This window comes from Pagrus major, chromosome 1 (genome assembly GCF_040436345.1).
Source record: "Pagrus major chromosome 1, Pma_NU_1.0".
NCBI classification, from domain to species: domain Eukaryota; kingdom Metazoa; phylum Chordata; class Actinopteri; order Spariformes; family Sparidae; genus Pagrus; species Pagrus major.
The window spans coordinates 23,949,052-23,968,479 of NC_133215.1; the positions used below are offsets into that span (position 1 = coordinate 23,949,052).

Below are 19,428 nucleotides of genomic sequence, written 5' to 3' on the forward strand. Positions count from 1 at the left end.
ACCCGCATCTACAATTGGGAGCAAAGCAAATACACATATATACCTTTCTTTGTTTGTCTGTGTTTGTTCATGTGTTAAAGCATCAAGAAAAACAAGAAACTTTTTTTTCTTTTTCGGACCCCTAGTCTGTCCTTTCTTCTCTTTGAAAACAAAAAGCAACTCTGAGTTTTGGTGTTGAAATAGTTCAGTAGTAAGTAACGCTTTTCCTCAAGGAGCAAATTATTTTATGGCCTTCAAAAGATAGAGATACAGGACCGCGACAGTTACACAAGAAAAGTGTGTTTTCAGCTTCAGTTGTTAAAAGTTTTTTCAGAGTGAGATGGACTTTGGATGGACTTTACTGCACAGACACAGTTGTATGGAGGTTCTTTAGTTTTATTTCTTTTTGCTCTGATGTTGTGCATTCAGTACATTTCAATAAATAGCTCATGACATCATTTGCCAAAGGATTATCAAATTATCACGTTCTGTTTTATTTTACTTTTGTGCAGCATTAAATTTTTTGTGGTATCAGGGTTGTTCATTCTAATATAGAGGTATTAAATCAGCTAGTCAGAAATGACATTATCAAAACTCATCTTTGCTTCAAGTGATGTATTCTTGAAATGCTATTTTCTATCGGTCACATCTTTACTGAGCAGTAAAGGAATCAAAAGTTGTCATCATAACATGCTGTAATATTACTGTAAGAGTGACAGACAACAGATCAAGTTGGTTACTTTGTGATTGGACCTGCTGGTCAGATGGAGGTAAAGTAATTCACCATTGTACTTGACATAATTTTCTTATCTTATTTTCCTCTCATCCATCCATTCTCTACCTTCTATTTTTCCTTACTCTTTTTTTTTTTCTATTTAAATTTCTGTCTCCAACTATGTTTCTTTTCCAGCAAAAACAAGTCAATGAACAATGGATGGAATGGCTGAATATGCGGAGGAGTGAAGCTAGTCTTTCACTACTGATTAAATTATCAGCTTGGCGCCCCATCAGAGGCACAAAGGCATGAAATTGCTTGACATTTTTTCTCCTTACGCACTCTGCCATTAGCCATTTCCTCAGCTACATTTCACAGCGAGGAGGACAGCGAGAGCCTCTGAAAGTCGTTTTGGAGTAACTTAAGGATTCGTCAAGCAGTGTGTTGTGTGTTGTGTAAAGGTGGACAGATCTACAGGACATTGAACATCATGAAAATGTTTTAACATCTGAGGCTAAATATTTGTGTGTGTATATACATATAAATATATATATATATATATATATATATATATATATATATATATATATATATATATATATATATATATACACACACACACACATCCACACAAGCACACACATGTACACACAGACTTCTGTCTCTTGCTCTTTCTGACACACACAAGTATACACACCCATTCTTTCCACAAAGACAAACCTCTAATGTACCTTGACTCTCTCCTGTCCCACCTCAGTAACTCAGTTGAGACTTTTACAACTTTTTAAAACAGCCCAAGGCTTTCTCTTTTCACCTTTTTTTTTTTTTTTTTACACCTGCAGGATTCATGAGGCAAATTAAACACGCTGCAGCACCCTCCCTCACCCAGACACAGACTCACTGCAAAAGTCAGGAGGCTTTAGAAAGGCCACATCTCTGCATTCTGTCTGGATTTAACTCTCTTAAAGTCAAAGGCTGTCACTTTTGTCTTGTCTCAGTGCATCACTCAGCACCACTTTTTAAAATGTAAAAAGTTTTTAAAGTGCTTCCTGGATGGGCTTGGACCGTGCTGGTGACAGGGGTACTGAGGCAGATGATGGAGCATTTAGCGTGAAAAGGTTAAAGGTTTGCGTCCCAAATGGCAAGGTGGCGATAAGGTGGTGTGGCTTTCAGTGGTTCTGAAGAGGGAAAGGGCAGGATGAATGTCAGCCAAGTCTTCTGAGAAATATAAATCACACTAAAAAGACCCAATTTGAACATTTTCAGCAAGATTTTCTGAATAACTTCCCACACTGCTTTCAAAAATACACCAGATGAAACAATTTCTCTTGAAAGAATGTATTTTCATCCCAAAGCAAGATGACCAAGCTTGTAGCCAGTGGTCAGCCTTCACGCACAAATTATATTTTTGTTACGGTTTCACCAGAATACTGAGTTGGACCCAGAAGCAGACACTGACTCAGGGTTGCAAAAATAACAGTACAAGTTTATTGGCTCAAAAAAGGGAAAACAAAAGGCGAGCACGTGAGAGCCACTTCACGAACTGAGGGATATCCAAAAGTGGACAGGCAGGCAGGCAGGCAGGCACCGGGAAACACACCCCCGGATCTGGAGACAGGCAAAAATACAAAAAAAAGGGTTAGCTTACAAGCTGGTTAACACGAGAGGCGATACACACAGGAGTGGCCGAGACAGAAGTGATACCGCGTATGAAGACTGATACTCTGGCGAGGATAGGAGGGAAGCCGGGGTTCTTATACAGCCAGGTAATGAAGATGATGAGGAACACCTGGTGCTGCCTGCCGGTGAAGCCGCGCCCCTGCCATACAACCACACACACACACTAAACAGACCCAGCGAAAAGGAAGGCTTAAAGGGTGACAGGAAAAAACACAGATCACACCATGACAGTACCCCCCCCTCAAGGACCGACTCCAGGCGGTCTGCCAGGCTTGCCAGGGTGGTCTCTGTAGAAGTCCCGGAGGAGGCCAGAATCCAGGATCAGGGACCGGGAGATCCAACTCCTCTCCTCAGGACCGTAGCCCTCCCAGTCAACGAGGAACTGGAATCCCCGGCCCCTACGCCGCACGTCCAGAATACTCCGGACCGTGTAGGCAGGATGGCCATCTATGAGCCGGGGGGGTGGCGGGGCGACGGCCGGAGGGCACAAGTCGCTGCTGGACACCGGTTTCAACTGGGAGACGTGGAACGTGGGATGAATCCTAAGAGCAGAGGGGAGTCTCAGACGGACTGCAGAGGGGTTAACGATGGTCTCGATCTCATAGGGGCCAATGAAACGGGGGGCCAATTTCTTAGAGGGGACGTTGAGTGGGATGTCCCTAGTGCAGAGCCAAACCCTCTGCCCCGGGGCGTAGTCTGGTGCCGGAATCCTCCGGCGGTCAGCGATCCGCTGATTACGCTCCCGAGATCGTAGCAGGGAAGCTCTGGCCTCTCTCCACACCCTCCTGATCCTCCTCAAATGGGCCTGGACTGATGGGACAGCCAATTCCACCTCCTGGCTGGGAAAAAGGGGGGGTGAGTAGCCCAGGCAGCACTGAAAGGGGGACATACCTGTAGCGGAACTGGTCAAGGAATTGTGGGCGTACTCAATCCAGACGAGGTTCGTGCTCCAAGCAGAGGGGTCCTGAGCACAGACGCATCTTAACGCCGCCTCTAGGTCCTGATTAGCCCTCTCCGTCTGGCCATTAGTCTGAGGATGATAACCAGAAGACAGGCTTACCGTTGCCCCCAGTGCCCGACAGAACGCCCTCCATACTTGCGAGGTGAACTGGGGTCCTCGGTCCGAAACAATGTCCAGAGGAATGCCGTGAATCCGGAACACATTGGAGACGAGGAGCGCTGCTGTTTCGGAGGCTGAAGGCAGTTTAGGCAGAGCAATGAAATGAACAGACTTGGAGAATCTGTCCACGATGGTGAGTATGGTGGTGTTACCTTGAGAAACGGGTAGACCAGTTACGAAGTCCAGGGCTATGTGGGACCACGGCCTGCCGGGCACGGGAAGCGGACGGAGGAGGCCAGCGGGTGGACGGTGAGTTGGCTTGTTGCGGGCGCAGACAGTTCACGCCAACACAAAATCCCTGATGTCCTTGACCATGGTGGACCACCAGAAATGGCGCTGGATAAGTTCCGTTGTTCGGGTTATCCCTGGGTGACAGACAAACCGAGACGTGTGTCCCCACAACAAGACCTGCGGACGAACCGCGTCGGGAACAAACAAACAGTTCGGGGGACCACCCGCTGGGTCTGGGTCACTCTCCTGTGCCGATCTCACCACCGACTCGATCTCCCAGGTAACACCCGCCACGAGACAGGCAGCAGGCAGAATGGTGTCCGGGCTCAAGGGTCTCTCCTTGGTCCCCACAAACATCCGAGAGAGAGCGTCTGGTTTGACATTCTTGCTGCCAGGGCGATAGGTGAGAGAGAAGTTGAATCTGCCAAAAAACAATGCCCATCGGGCCTGACGAGAGTTTAACCTTTTAGCAGTCTGAATGTAGGACAGGTTCTTATGATCAGTCCATACCACAAATGGTCTCTCAGCTCCCTCCAGCCAGTGTCTCCACTCCTCCAGGGCCATTTTGACTGCGAGCAGCTCCCGGTTCCCCACGTCGTAATTCCGCTCTGCAGAAGAGAGTTTGCGAGAAAAGAAAGCACATGGGTGAACCCTATCATCACCTGGTGACCGCTGGGACAGGACGGCTCCCACGCCTATATCGGAGGCGTCCACCTCTACGATGAACTGCAGCGCTGGATCAGGTTGAACCAAGATGGGTGCTGAGGAAAACCGCTCTTTAAGTTCCTGAAAGGCAGCTTGAGCATCTGGGGACCAAACAAAAGGCACAGACGGAGAGGTGAGACGAGTTAACGGCGAGGCAACCTGACTGTAGTTGCGAACAAACCGTCTGTAGAAATTAGCGAAGCCCAGGAAGCGTTGTAGTTGCTTCCGTGTCGCCGGTGTCTCCCACTCTACCACGGCCTGTACCTTAGCCGGATCGGTCCTCACCTGTCCGCTCTCCAGGATGTAACCAAGAAATGTCACAGAGGATGAATGAAACTCACATTTCTCGGCCTTAACAAACAACTTGTTGTCGTAGAGTCTCTGTAACACCTGACGAACATGGGTGACATGCTCGTCCAAGGTCCGGGAGAAAATTAAAATGTCATCAATGTACACAAAAACTGACCTGTTGAGCATGTCGCGGAGAATGTCATTTACCAGAGCTTGAAATATGGCTGGTGCGTTGGTGAGTCCAAATGGCATTACCAGGTATTCGAAGTGTCCTAGTGGAGTGTTGAAGGCGGTCTTCCACTCGTCTCCCTCCCTAATCCGGACAAGGTGGTATGCACTTCTCAGATCAAGCTTGGTGAAGATGGTAGCTCCGTGTAGAGGTTCAAAAGCAGAGTTAATGAGTGGCAAAGGGTACTTGTTTTTGACGGTTATATTATTTAACCCACGAAAGTCAATGCATGGTCTCAATGTCTTATCCTTCTTCTTTACAAAGAAAAACCCTGCCCCCAGGGGAGATGATGATGAACGGATAATACCTGAGTTGAGAGACTCATTGATGTATTTCTCCATGGACTCCCTCTCCGGAGCGGAGAGACTGTACAGGCGGCTGGAGGGTAATGGTGCGCCTGGCAGCAGGTCTATGGCGCAGTCGTATGGCCGATGTGGGGGAAGGGAGAGGGCCCTCTCCTTGCTGAACACCTCCGCTAGGTCATGGTACACAGGAGGCACTGAGGTGAGATCCGGAGGTTCTGGTGGAGCCGAGCTAGACACACTGTTATTGCACACTTGAGCGGAGGTTAAACAAATGGAGTGACAAAAGGGACTCCAGCTAGTAATTTTACCTGCTGCCCAATCTATCACTGGGTTGTGTTTTTGTAACCACGGAAGACCCAAAACAAGAGGCGCATTAGCGGAAGGCATGACGTGAAATGACACCCGCTCCCGGTGGTTACCTGCCACCAGTAATGGTAAGTCCTCTGTCTGGCTGGCTATATGGGCTAATATGTCGCCGTTCAAAGCGGTCACAGCCAAAGGGGTAGCTAGCTGGGACACTGGTAATTTAGCCTGTCTTACCAATTCGAGATCTATGATGTTGGAATCTGAACCAGAGTCAACTAAGGCCAACAAAGAAAGGGACTTACCATTAATAAGAATACTAGCCTCAATATTGACACGATTTCGGGGCATAGCAGGCATCATAGTACGACTCACCAGAACCCCGTCTGTGACTGATGAGCCTCGGCGTTTAACCGCAGCTGGCAGGTGGAGAGTTGATGTCCGGCCTCTCCGCAGTAGAGGCATAGATGTTCTCGAAAACGTCTGTTCCTCTCTGCCAAAGAGAGCCGCTGTCTGCCCAGCTGCATGGGTTCCACCCTGTCGGTTGAAGCCGAGACTTGAGGAGCACTCGGATTTCCAATAGTCCCTGAATGTCTCTGGAGCTCCGGGCGGAGCTGCTGGGGGATGGGTCGCAGGGGTTGAGGCCTAGGTCTCTCCCTGCGTCTATCTCTGAGCCTGTTGTCAATTTTAATGGCCAAAGAAATCAACTCCTGAAGTGACTCCACTTCAGCTCTCCCCACCAGGTTATCTTTAACAACATCGTTTAGCCCCTTAAAGAAGATGCCCTGCAGAGCCCTGTCATCCCAGCCTAGCTCCATAGCCATAGTCCTGAACTCCACTGAATACTCTGCCGTACTGAGCTGCCCCTGACTTAGACTGAGCAGACGGTTACTCACGTCCCTACTACTAACAGGATGGTCAAACACCGTCTTAAGTTCAGTGGTGAACTGGTCATAGGTAGCATGAGCATTAGCAGAGTTATTCCAAAAAGCTGCCCCCCACGCTCTAGCTCCTCCCGTTAGCAGACTTAGCACATAGGCTATCCTAGTCCTGTCGCTAGCATACGTAGCTGGCTGTTGCTCAAACACTAATGAACACTGAAATAAAAATGAACTACACTCCCCCAACTTTCCCTCATACCGTTCCGGAGCGGGCACAAAAGGCTCTCTGGGTTGGTAATGAGGATGCAGAGGAGCGGGCGCGGGAGGAAGAACCAAAGGCGGAGCAGGTTGGCGTTGCTCCTCGAAGCGAGTAAGGCTGGCGGTGAGATCCTGCAGAGTTCCCATTATCCCATGCAGAGCGCTGGCATGTTGTCCGAGCAGGATCCCCTGAGTGGAAACAGCTTGACGAAGAGCCTCCATTTGTGGCTTCGGATCAGTGTCCGCTGAATCCATGACTGGCCAGAGTATTCTGTTACGGTTTCACCAGAATACTGAGTTGGACCCAGAAGCAGACACTGACTCAGGGTTGCAAAAATAACAGTACAAGTTTATTGGCTCAAAAAAGGGAAAACAAAAGGCGAGCACGTGAGAGCCACTTCACGAACTGAGGGATATCCAAAAGTGGACAGGCAGGCAGGCAGGCAGGCACCGGGAAACACACCCCCGGATCTGGAGACAGGCAAAAATACAAAAAAAAGGGTTAGCTTACAAGCTGGTTAACACGAGAGGCGATACACACAGGAGTGGCCGAGACAGAAGTGATACCGCGTATGAAGACTGATACTCTGGCGAGGATAGGAGGGAAGCCGGGGTTCTTATACAGCCAGGTAATGAAGATGATGAGGAACACCTGGTGCTGCCTGCCGGTGAAGCCGCGCCCCTGCCATACAACCACACACACACACTAAACAGACCCAGCGAAAAGGAAGGCTTAAAGGGTGACAGGAAAAAACACAGATCACACCATGACAATTTTTTCCCGATAGTTTTTTTTCATAGTTTGTACTTTGAATGCTCCGGATTAAATTAAATAATCCCAATATCACTGTTTTCTGATATGCTTCGATCATGATTGAGGCAATGACACAAAAGCATTAGCATTTTTTAAATTAAATAATTGGTTTTAGGTTACAATATCGATATTGTATTAATAATATACATGTGATAATATTGTGTAAATAATACATCACCTCTTGAATCATTACTGTTTTTTGCCATAGTGGGTGGCAGTATTACACTGTAACGCAGGTTGCCACGCGCAAAAAGGCAGAAAAATTCAGAATGTGTAAATGTTCTTCTTGTATGCTTTTGTGCAATTATGGTTACAGACTCTCTCCACCTCTTCAAAACCTAGTCCTAACAATTCAGAATGAAAAAAAAATCACTCTCGTGACTTACTGGGACACTTGAATAGAACAAAGCCAATGTTATTCCTAACACCTTTACCATGAAAAGTAAAATGTCTCCCATGAAAAAGACCCATGGTAGTCAGTTTATACAACTGGTTCTGTGATTATTCTATGTTGATTGAACTGTACTCTGGACATGATATTTTTATAACCAGCCCAGGGTCAAGCCAAAGAGAGTGGTAGACCCACCGATCCACTAGAGGATAGCATATGAGTCTCAGGGTTTGTCTGGCCTCGGTGCAAAAAGTACCTGCGTGTACAAAGGAAAAGTACGAGCAGGACTTTCACCAGGTAGAATCCCCAGTGAAATAGTCAACGGTGATTGTTTAAGGAAGTAGTTATTTAAAGCCAAAAAAATATTTTCAAGAAATTTCCTACTTTTGTGAGTCCTTTCCTTACAATGTCGATTAGCCACAGACAGAAAGTTTAGCAGTTGTCTAGTCGCAGTAAATGTACAGTACAGGTTACAGTTTGACAATGAATAAACTCTGCAGCTCCCAAGAGGAACTTATATTTGAGTGACTGCTATCGCTGCCCATGCTAATATTTTTATTTTTAGCAATCCTCTCACATTTACTTGTAAAATTGAAAAATATTGAAAAATCTTGCTCATGCTGAGGCAACACAGTGACTGGAATGTAGGTAGGCTTTTCCTGAGATTAAATCCAATTTCTTCCACAAGTTTTTGACACAAGTGTCTTTCACTTGAACACTGCAATTATTTGAGCTCTACAAACTGACCCCAAATGGCCCATTCATCATTACAAACCCAACCGCCTCCAGGCATGACACACAGTATTTAAACAGAATGAGAATTAGGTACACAGTGAATACAGGGAGTAGCAAAAGGGTCAAAGTCATAGATGGTGAAGATCAAACTACTATATAAAATGTTAAAATGAATGAGGATTCTTCAATTTCATGTTTCTTAAAAATTTGCAAAAATGTGTCTTGTCCTTTATTCTTCTGTTACCTTTTTGAATATGTTAGATCATCCCCTTCCTTTGTTCCTCTGTTTTCCCCAGAAATGAATTAAGATAAAAACCATTCCATGTTGATGTATTTCTGTCCTGCTTATCTTGTCAGGTTGGACAAATATGGACGCTGTATAAAATGGCCTTGTCGCAACTGAAGGTCAAAACAGATCTATGAGACAGACGGGGGGGGGATTGTTGGCGTGAGCGAGCGAGAGAGAAAGGGGGAATAATGTAAAAAGAGAGGGAGAGAAGACAGTTTTCTCTAATAATAATGAATTACAAAGATAACAGCTTGGCTGCAGACTCCTGCTATCTGCACCATGAAAAAACACAACCTCACAGGGGCCTGACCAGAAACTTTATGTGGCTTTCTGTGTGTACATGTGGTTGTGTGTGTGGGTGGGTGTGTGTGTCACTGAGTGCCTTATACTGCGGACATGAGACTGAGTATTTGTCAGAGCATTAACAGACTGTGTATTTCAGTGATGAATCATGTGTGTTTCTTTGATAGTCGATATAATCCTCAGCTCAGTGCTATGAATGAAGGAGACCGTCAATATACTGGCATTCAAACACAAGAAGACCCAGATTGGAAAAGTCAAGGCATCACCAGGTTAAGCATGGTTCATTCTCTAGGGACCATGGATGGTGGTTTAGATGACATATTTGGTCTACACCCCCATCTAGAGCACACTTTACATTCATTTATTTACATATAAATAATATAGAAGTCCTGTTAAAACACCGCACACCACTGATCGGTCAGAAGGGAGACAATCTGTTTTGCCAACAGTCTTTTGTTCCACCATTTTCTCACGCAAAGTCTGTTTCCTTGTTGTAAAAAACAACCGCACGTGTGTGCTGTAGTATGAACAGAAATTTCCATCGCAGGCTTGTCATCATTATTGATTCTTGAATGAAGGGAGGCACAGGGAGCTGGGGCAAATTTCTGAAAAAAATAGCCATCCATTCTTTATCATAACGTTTTTAAGTCATCATTTTCCTCAAATTCCCAACTTAACGAGTAATTCCAAAGCTCATATGAGATTGCTGAAACCTCAAGTACATGAGCTCTAGACACATTCATAAATTAAGAACATCATCAGTCAGAGAACAGCAATAAAACACACAGCACTAACACTGGCCTCCAGACTATCCTCTAACACATAAATTAACCAAAGTTAATCAAGTTGAAACTTGTATGAAACCTCAAACCCAATTTTTTTTCTGTTAATTGATGTTCATGGCAATTTTATTGTGAAACCCATCCATCCTGGGCATACTCATGATGATGCATCACACAGCAGCTTTTTCTTTTTTTTGTTGGCAACTACTGATGGAAAGTGACAGAACTGATTTTTTTTCTTGCAGTTTAGGAATTGAAGACATTATCATACAAGTTCCCGCTCGGACACTCCCTCGGGCTCCTCATGCTGCTTGTCCCTTGAGTGTGAAAAACATTATGGCATTTAATGCCAAATAAAATCTTTTAAATGTTTGGCTGGTCAAACTGTGTAGCTGAGGAGTTGACATCCCGGAGGTATGAGTTTTACACATGGCAAATGTGCAGATATGCTACTCTTCATCTCATTATGGGCATTCAAAAATGGGGAAAAACCGAAGTAAAGAAAAGGATAGATGGCTTGTTTGTGAGGGAAACCGGCAGGTGAGTTAAAACAGAGGTGATGGCAAACAGTGAGTGCTTTGTTGAGACGGAGAGAGTGGGTCCAGAGACAAAGAGTGATAGATAGTCAGTATGTATGTGTGTGTCTGCCCATCAGGGCTGGTTTAAGCCTGCAGCAGCGTCACTGTAATTGCCTCGACTGTCAAACCAGCCAAAGATCCTCATGTCACTGCTGTTGACTAGACCAGCAAGCTCTCTGTCTCTCTCTGTCTCTCTCTCTCTAACTCTCTCTCTCTCCCCATTGCGCATGCAAAACTTTAGGATATGATTCTTTCATTGCTACTCCCTCAAACTCTCTTTTAATCTCCCACCTGTCTGTATGATTAGATGTCTGTCAATCTCTCTTTGTTTCTCTTCTTCTTAACCTCTGTGCACTGCGGCATGCTCTCATGTTTTTACAGATCAATAAGTCAGGCCCAATGTGAAGTGTTTGCTTCCAACACTTATTATATCACTTGGATGCTCAGCACTGCACAGCGGCAAACCCTCCCTCACCTTTAATCCATCTCACGACTCCTCTACATTTCCAGTACCTTTACCTTCAACCCAGAATAAATACCACAGTTAGCTCTGACGAACAGCATAATCTGACATGTTGACAGAAGAAATAGTTTGATTTGTAGAGGTCTTTAAAAAATGCAAAGTTAAAGATAAAAGGCTGGAGTTCTTCTTTATGAGACACATTGAAAGACTTTTTACGTGCTAGTTAAAGCCTGATCAAACTGAAACAAGAAAAGAAACATTGTCAAACACAGACAGGTTCCTATAATGTAGTTTTCCTTTTCACTGAACAAAGCACACAGCACATAGCAAGTCATTTAGTCTGAAACAGACTCATAAACTCCAATTTCCATTAAAACAAGAGTATCAATTTAGTGGGTTGAGATGACTGAACTCTGATGCAAACCAGTCAGCTTTAAGCATTTTCTTGAATCAAGTGACATTATCTTGACACCACTGATCTGTTCTACTTCAGCCTATTGCAACTTAATGAAGAAAAAAGCCTAGACCCATTGAATCTCCACTTGAAATAAGTAGAAGTTAACTCAATTAGTTGATCTTTTTATTTTGTCTTAAAAGGTGTATTTTACTCAAGGTGGACCACTAAGACAAAATGACCAAATAATAAAGCTTAAATACCCTTAAAATAAAAGCAGCAGAAGAGAAGCAATGTTGAAACAGAAATATCTTTTAAAGCGTGTGTTCATTGCTCGTGTGCAACCAAACATGGAAAACCACTACCAAGGGAGCTTTTCCCTGTCTGCTAATGTTTAGTTCTTTAGATTGCAACTCTGAAATGTGGAATTATTCCTCACCAGAGGGCCTGTGAGGAGAAGCTACATTTTCTCCATCCAGGGTACTCTAGTGAAGGAAAGGACATTAACAAAGGAAGCTCGGTACGATCACTCCCAGCCAAAGTGCCTTTGGCCAAGGCACTGATGCTTGTTTATGCCTCTCTGGTGTTTGGCCACAGACTGGACGCACGTCATGAGTTCGGTTAATCTACCCTTTGGCTTGAATGCTTTATTCTTTCAACCTCTCAGTAGGGATTTGGAAACCAACCTTCTGAAGTGTCCTTGAGCAAAGCTTGTCTGGAGAGGTGCCCTTATAGCAAAGCATTTTATTTCTTATTTGATCTTTGTTGTGTGTGTGTGCTGTTTAATTTGTTAAACTCGCACTTCATAAATTGTAATTCTGTCAGCTTTGCCGAAAGCGCTCTTTATTTAATTTCACTTGCCAACATGCCCTTGAGCGAAGCACTGGGCTTATCTAACACCACCAAGCTGTTTAATCATCTCATATTGTTTTCAACTTTGAGTCACAGACTTTGCTACTGACCCTTCACGCTCCAAGGGGAGTGACACCAACCATGGCCAGAGCACTTTAGAGCAGTGCTGTATAACAATTCTTCATTCTTCATATTCTTTCTCATAGGTTCTCTGAAAGACAAATGAAAGAGTTATTACAAAGTAAAATGAGTCGAAATTAAACCAACGCTCAGCAACTCTTCAAAAAAGTGGAGAAATGTCTTTGGTCACTCCTTGGCAACCAATCCCTCATTTGTAAAGTATTATCAAAAATAGCTTCAATCAAAAACCTTAGGAATCTGATTATTTGGGCATTTATGAATAAGTCTAATTTCAGTAAGTTCAACAAAAAGACCAATACTTTCTTAAAATGTAAATTGATGTCAGTGATGATATATTGCAGGGTTTCTATTTAAAATTGCAATTACACAATTATGCATATGTCATTTTAAGAGGTCTGATTATTGTAGAAGCTGCGGTAATTGTGACATAACCCAACCAAAACCAACAGGACTGAGGTAGTTAAAAAAATGTATGATTTAACAAGGGAAACACATAACTTGTCAACTTATTCTTCAGTTTCACTTCATGTATTCATCAGGCATGTTTAACTTTATGTAACTCTGGGGGCTTGTACTCCACTGAGGTCTTTAGTCACGACTACACATGAAATTAGTGATTAGTGATTGCTGAGTTTGAGTTGATTGAGTTCCCATTTTGTTATATCAGCTTTACCAGTACAACCACAGCTTTCTGCTACTTTAGATCGAGCATCTCTGGGATTGAAAATCTTGTTCACAGTCAACTCATTATTGATCCTGAAGTAATCGTCTAATAAGAGCTGACGCATCAGGCTCAAACTGCCCTGTCCGTTCATACTGAGCGCCTGTGCAGATGTGTGATTCCGCTTCATGTTTGTGACTTAATTGTCTGTATGATTCTCAGGCTGGAGTCCCCAACTCGGACCCTGACGCTGGAGGCCCCCAGAGGGGTGGAGGTCAATGCTGGAGTGGGAGACTTTACAGCATCCTGTAGGAAAGACCTTCTCCTGCAGTCCTCAGAAGGAGAGGTGAGTGTGTTTCCATCTGTTGCTTTGTTTGTGTGTGTATGTGAAAACGTTATTGAGGATAAAGCATCAGTATGTGTGTGTTTGTGTCTGTGTTGCAGTATGTGTGTGTGTGTGTGTGTGTGTGTGTGTGTGTGTGTGTGTGTGTGTGTGTGTGTGTGTGTGTGAGGTGGGGGGGGGGATATTTGTTTGTGAGAAAAATAGACAGAAAAGAGAAACTGACAGAAATAGCTAAGTTCACATGTGAATGCAAGTGTGTGTGTGTGTGTGTTAGACTCTGCTGTGGCACTCTATAGTGTTGGGCCCGCTTCATTAAAGTACCTTATTAGGCTAATGAGCGTCATCAATCCAGGCGACCTTGTCCTCCTTTTCTCCCCTCCTCTTCTCATCCCTCCTTTCTTCCCCTCTTCTATTTGAGAGAAGTGACTTCATTAAAGCTGGTTTGATGAGGTTCCCTGTCAGCTGCCGCTGCTATGTGTGTGTTTTTGTCTGTGTGTGTATCATTGTTAGCCTGCTATCTCACTGTCAAGCTCTTTGCATAGCAGTCTGCCACGTTGCGTGAGCACCGAAGCAGACTTAGCCATTATCCGTGTGTGTGTGTGCGTGTGTGAGTGTTTGCAACAGCCTGCCATGTTGCATGTCCGCTGGAGCATAGTGTGTCATTAACTCAGTAATTAACAGAAGAATGGCCCCCTCTCGTTCATCGCACTCACTGTCATTGTCAGTCACACACACACATGCACACACACACACACATTCACACTTGCACACTGTCTGCTATTACAAATACACACACTCTCACATTCTCACACACCAGCAATCCCACATGCACACACGCACATTCACACACAGATAACAGAAGTCTGTGAAAACAACAGTGAAAGTTTGATGCTCCTCTTCTAAACTCGTTTCTCATTTTCTCTCATACAATCCTTTTTCTTCTCTTTCTGCTGGTCTTTTCTCCTCCCTTCTTCTCTCTCTTATTTCCTTATCTTCTTTATGGACTTACTTTTGAGAAGCAGAAAACGTTATCCATGTGACCAGACACTAGAAAGTCTGAGTTAAATTAAGCACACAGAGGTCATCAAACTCTTGAGACAGCTTTGGCATATCTGTAACAAATTAATAAGGGAGCTTTACAATAGATGGTGGACTTTTCAAATATACTATTAATATGCTTAGCCAGGCAGAGTGGCATACAGTTAAGTTAGTTATACTAAATACAATTATACACTGAAGATAAATTGTGAGGCTTACACATCACATCGTAATACAGCAGCCTGGTCAGTTGGTTTCAAACTTTTTCAGTTGAGGTTAAATGATCGCAGTCAGGATCCAGTTTGAGTCCTGCAGGTAAGGATTTCCACATGTTGATCCCCCGCACAAAAAACCTGTTTATCCAAATGAGGATTTACAAAAGGCACCTTTTTGAATTTGAATCCTATTTGAATCCAGGTCACATTTTTCTTATTTTATTTATGATCACCTTAATGTCTGACGAAAAACACTTACGTAAAAGACTGTCGAAAGGTTTAAGGTTGTCAGTATATTTCATTTTAAGATCAAAATGTAACTGCACTCCAAGCAGTTTGTCAAAACCTGTCAACAGGCAGTGACAAAGAGAAAAAATATTAATTTGAGAGTCATATATAAGAGATAATTTACTCACTATCTGAGCACACAGCTTTGTAATTTGAGAGACTGATGTTTGGTTCTTTGTCTGCAGACTTCTCTGTGTCATGTAGGTATTTGTATTTGCCCTGTGATAGATTTATGACCTGCCTCTAACCTCATGCATGCTGGTATAGACTCCTGCTCATGGCAGCTGCAACTTTATAATTTAAAGGAACAGATTACTTTTTCGGGGAGATTTGCCCCTGACACCTCCAGGCTCTGTGGCACCAGTGGGAGGAGGTGAAGGAAAGTCCAGGAGTAGTGAACTCCCAGGGCTAGCTTGTTTCCAGTGAATGGGTCTTCCAGTGAAACATTTTTGGGGACATTTTAGTTGCAGGTGTGTGCAGGTCTGATGCCATTTGTGTTTATCCTGTTCTCTTGATCTATGTCATGCACTTCTCTGATGGAGGGCAGACATCCAATCAGCTGCTCAGCAGTGCACATGACATGTTAAAGTGTCCTTGAGCCAAGCACAATGGGTGCCAGACAGAGACTGAGGCTGTTGCAATAATATATTGTTGATTGTACCTGTGGTACCCTTCTTACACCATGGAGCTTGCATCTATCATAGTTTTATGGCTGTATAATTTTACAGTTGAATTGAGTGTAAAAGCACAAAATAATTTTAACAAGGCCCTTTGCCTATTATTTAAATGTCTCCTCAACCCCTTCCATCCTCCTCTCGCAGTTTCCTTATTACCTCTTGTCTTTTGGCAGTCACATATCTCTCCCCTGCTCCTGTCTCACTCACATTCCTCCCTCCATTATTCCCTTTTGTTTTTTGCTTTCTTTTTTCTTTCCTCCTCTACATCTTCTTCTTCTCCTCCTCCTCCTCCTCCCTCCTCTCCTTCTCAGCCTCTCAGTCCTTCATCTCTAAGTAACCCAGCCTATCTAATTAACTTTCCACTGCCAGGGTTATACATCACTGTGGCTGTCACTTTCCGGGGAAAGGGAGGGGGATTATAATTTTTACCTTCTTTTCTGTCATCTCATTGTCTCTCTCTCTCTCTCTCTCTCTCTCTCTCTCTTTCCATCTCTCTGTTTCATGTATTCTTTTGTCTCTTTCTGTTCTTTGTTCATCCATTATCTCTCTCTGTCTCTGTCTCTCTGTCATCCCTGCATAAATAGATGTCTCCCTTTTGATGCTGAACAATAGCATGAAGAAGTGTGTAACAAGAATCGTGGTTTGGGGCCTTTGGCTTGAAAAAATGACAGACCAACCTTGTCACCGTTTACTGCACCAGCCGTTTGCCAGACATATAAAATACAAAACACCACTGTTCACTCAGGTACAGCATCGTAAATGCCACAAGAAGCCCAACCAGCATGTGTTCAGAAAGGAATTTTCCAAATAATTACAGTGTCCTAAAGGAAAAGTGTGTGTCATGTTGAAGTGGAGGGAAAGGGTTGAAAGATATGTATGCTAAGAATAATTACTAATCACATGTTTCTGATTTATTCTCTCTTGGTATTAGTCCTTCAGGCACTGATACCAAATAAAATACCATGTGAAATACAGAGCCCTCAACAGAGAATATTTCCGTAGAGTAGAAAATTATCTTTGACTAACCCAGGTATTTGCTTATCACTCTTTGTCATCCAGTTCAAAATTATGATGAATGACAAAATTAGCCTAGCATAGCTCAGTTATGAGGTCTGTAGGTTGATTTGCAACTTCGCAAAGGTAGGGAAGTTCCCCATTAAACTTTCCTTTCCTTCTAATCAGAGTAGATGTTTGTAGATGTAGATATTTTACATAATGTGTCTAGTTAAGTCAATAATTCCCCACAAGAAAATAAATGAGAATAGTGTTTACTCCACTTGCAGTTTTGAAGAAGCCACAGTTAAATTTGAAATAAAAATCTGTATTGTGCACCTATGAAAAGTTTTGGTAAGTAGGAAATGTGTTTTTTTGTTTTTGTTACATTTATAATAACAATAATAAACTTTATTTATATAGCACCTTTAAAAACAGAGTTTACAAAGTGCTTTGACAATCAAGCAAAAGCAGGAAACAATATTACAGATTAAACACTCAGTCAAGCCAAAGACAAGGAAGTCTAGTGTAAGGTGAGTTAAAACAAGAGGGCAGAACAGAAAACATAAAAACACAAAAAGTCAATATGAGTCATTACAAGTAAAAGGAATAAAAGTGATAAAACAGGCAAAATCACAGAAAAGGAAGAGAAAGAAAGAAAAAACAAGTAAATAAATAAATAAAAAAATCACTGTCTATCTTTCAGCATAGCTCTATCCTTATTATTTTGTATTATAATGAAGCCCTATCAGCTCAGCGGCGACCCTGATCCCTGACCTTCCTGTAGAGAAGAGCAAAAGAAATGTGTCTCCCTGCAGGGTGAGCTTAAGACGAATAGACAGACAGGTTGGCACAGACAGAGACATACTGTGTCAACTTTTGATACATTTCAAGTTAAAATCAGTTAAATGTATTCAAAATGTCAAATTCAATTAAGAGCTTGTGTGAAACTGGCTTCTAAACAGCAAAGAGTGAGAGCTAAGATAAGATAAGATAAGATGTTCCTTTATTGATCCCCCAGAGGGGGGACAGAGGTCTGTCAAGCTGCAACATCCATAAAAAAACAAGCATTCTCAAACACATAATGTGCCTTTGCTTGACACCACTTCATGAGTTTGATTTAGAAAACTTTAGTTGTTAATCATTTAAGTTGGTTACCCCACTATTCAAAACTTGTGCACTGTTTGACTTAAATGAGCCTATTTTTAGACAGTATCTGGTGTCATAATGTTATATTTGCAATGTAAATGAATTTGCTTAATAACCAAACAACTTCTCTCTGCAAAAATGTACCATCCAATACAACAAACACATGAACATTTACCTTACATATTCATGGGAATATAGGTGTATCAATAATTATTTTGCCCATTGGGTACATCTTTGCTGAAAACGTTTGCCTTATGAAACTGTAAAACTACACAGTTCAACCATCAGAGGGAACATTTTTATACATCCTGTATGAAGACAGGAGGACAGAGACAGTCAGACACGTAAAGAGGCATCCAGGAGGAGAAGCAACATGAAGGGTGGATGAATCAGTTTAATAAATATAAACTGGTGTATAGTCAAAAGAGTCCCCACAACAGCCATATATACTGTAGGACATCACAACTATTGTATTATGTTTCTGTTTTCTCCCATCTGTCTGCATGTCCTGTTCTGGCTCCTCTCTACAGATCACACTATATCCGTAAACCATTTTATGACAGTAGTACCCAATGACGCAATGTCCAGCACGGCCAGGCAATCCATTTTATAAGGGTCCATTTTATGTGAGGACATGTTTTATCCTTGAGCTCAGAGGCACACATTTGATTGCTACTGAGCTGACAGATTCGACTCCACGGCAACTCTTCTGACATTTATGAAAATTATTATAATAATCTGTGACATTTCCATATAAATTTTAACATATAATTTTGATACCCTCTCATTGCTTGATACAACGCATGGGTGAATCATTGCAGATAGTTCAAGGAAGCTTTGCATCCCCCCCCTGCAGCTGTCCCCTCCGTCAAACCCATCCAGCTCAGCTGACCTGGACAAACATAAAGATTTGTCTTGACTATAACTTGAACAGAAGAAATTTACCCACTGTAGTTAGTTTAGTTCACTCCACAGCACATTTCACTGGAGAGTTAGTTATCTTTTCTAATGCACAATAAAATTAAATCTATTTAACAGACAAACTGTTTTTGTCCTGTTTCAAGCTGTTTGAGAGCTGTGTTCACATTTTCAAAGACAATATGTACCCACTTTTTTTTTTCATTTTGGGATTTTAGTTTCCAGCGGGAAGGTGATCCAAAATAATATTTTTTGCCTGATTGATCATCCTACAGCCTAGAGTATCCTCCTGCTTACCTGTAAGGCTCAAGTGGATTATTTATAGTGTCTGTTGTGACTGTTGTCCAAGACGATGATCCTGGGACCGCCAGGGGCTATCCAGTGATGCTTGTCTTTGTCGATCAGCTGCATCCCGCTGTTAACTGTGAAGGTCTTGCTGTTTTTACCGATTTGCAGAACATTTATTTATTGCCTGGGACATCTGATGGTTTCTGTTGATTTTGAAATTGCTGCCATATTGATTAAAGTAACCAAAAATACTGAGCAATTAGATTCCCAACAAGGTAAAATACACTTTTCAGTTAGCAGGACAATTACTGTGTTGAACTGGTAGGTAATAAACACCTTAAAGGTCCAATATACAACATTTGGCCTCACTAGATGTCAGGAAACAACTATTTACTATGTAAAAATATAGTAGAGTAAAG

The 19,428-nt window shown here is 42.9% G+C and overlaps 1 protein-coding gene across 1 annotated transcript in view; it reads left to right on the top strand.

Annotated features, from left to right (window-relative positions):
- Positions 1–19,428, top strand: part of LOC141009090 (zeta-sarcoglycan-like) — a 155,374-nt gene that overhangs the window by 124,745 nt on the left and 11,201 nt on the right. The window contains exon 6 of the mRNA XM_073481540.1: positions 13,323–13,446. Within this exon, the coding sequence (XP_073337641.1) occupies positions 13,323–13,446 (124 nt within the window). The remainder of the gene's footprint in view (positions 1–13,322; positions 13,447–19,428) is intronic.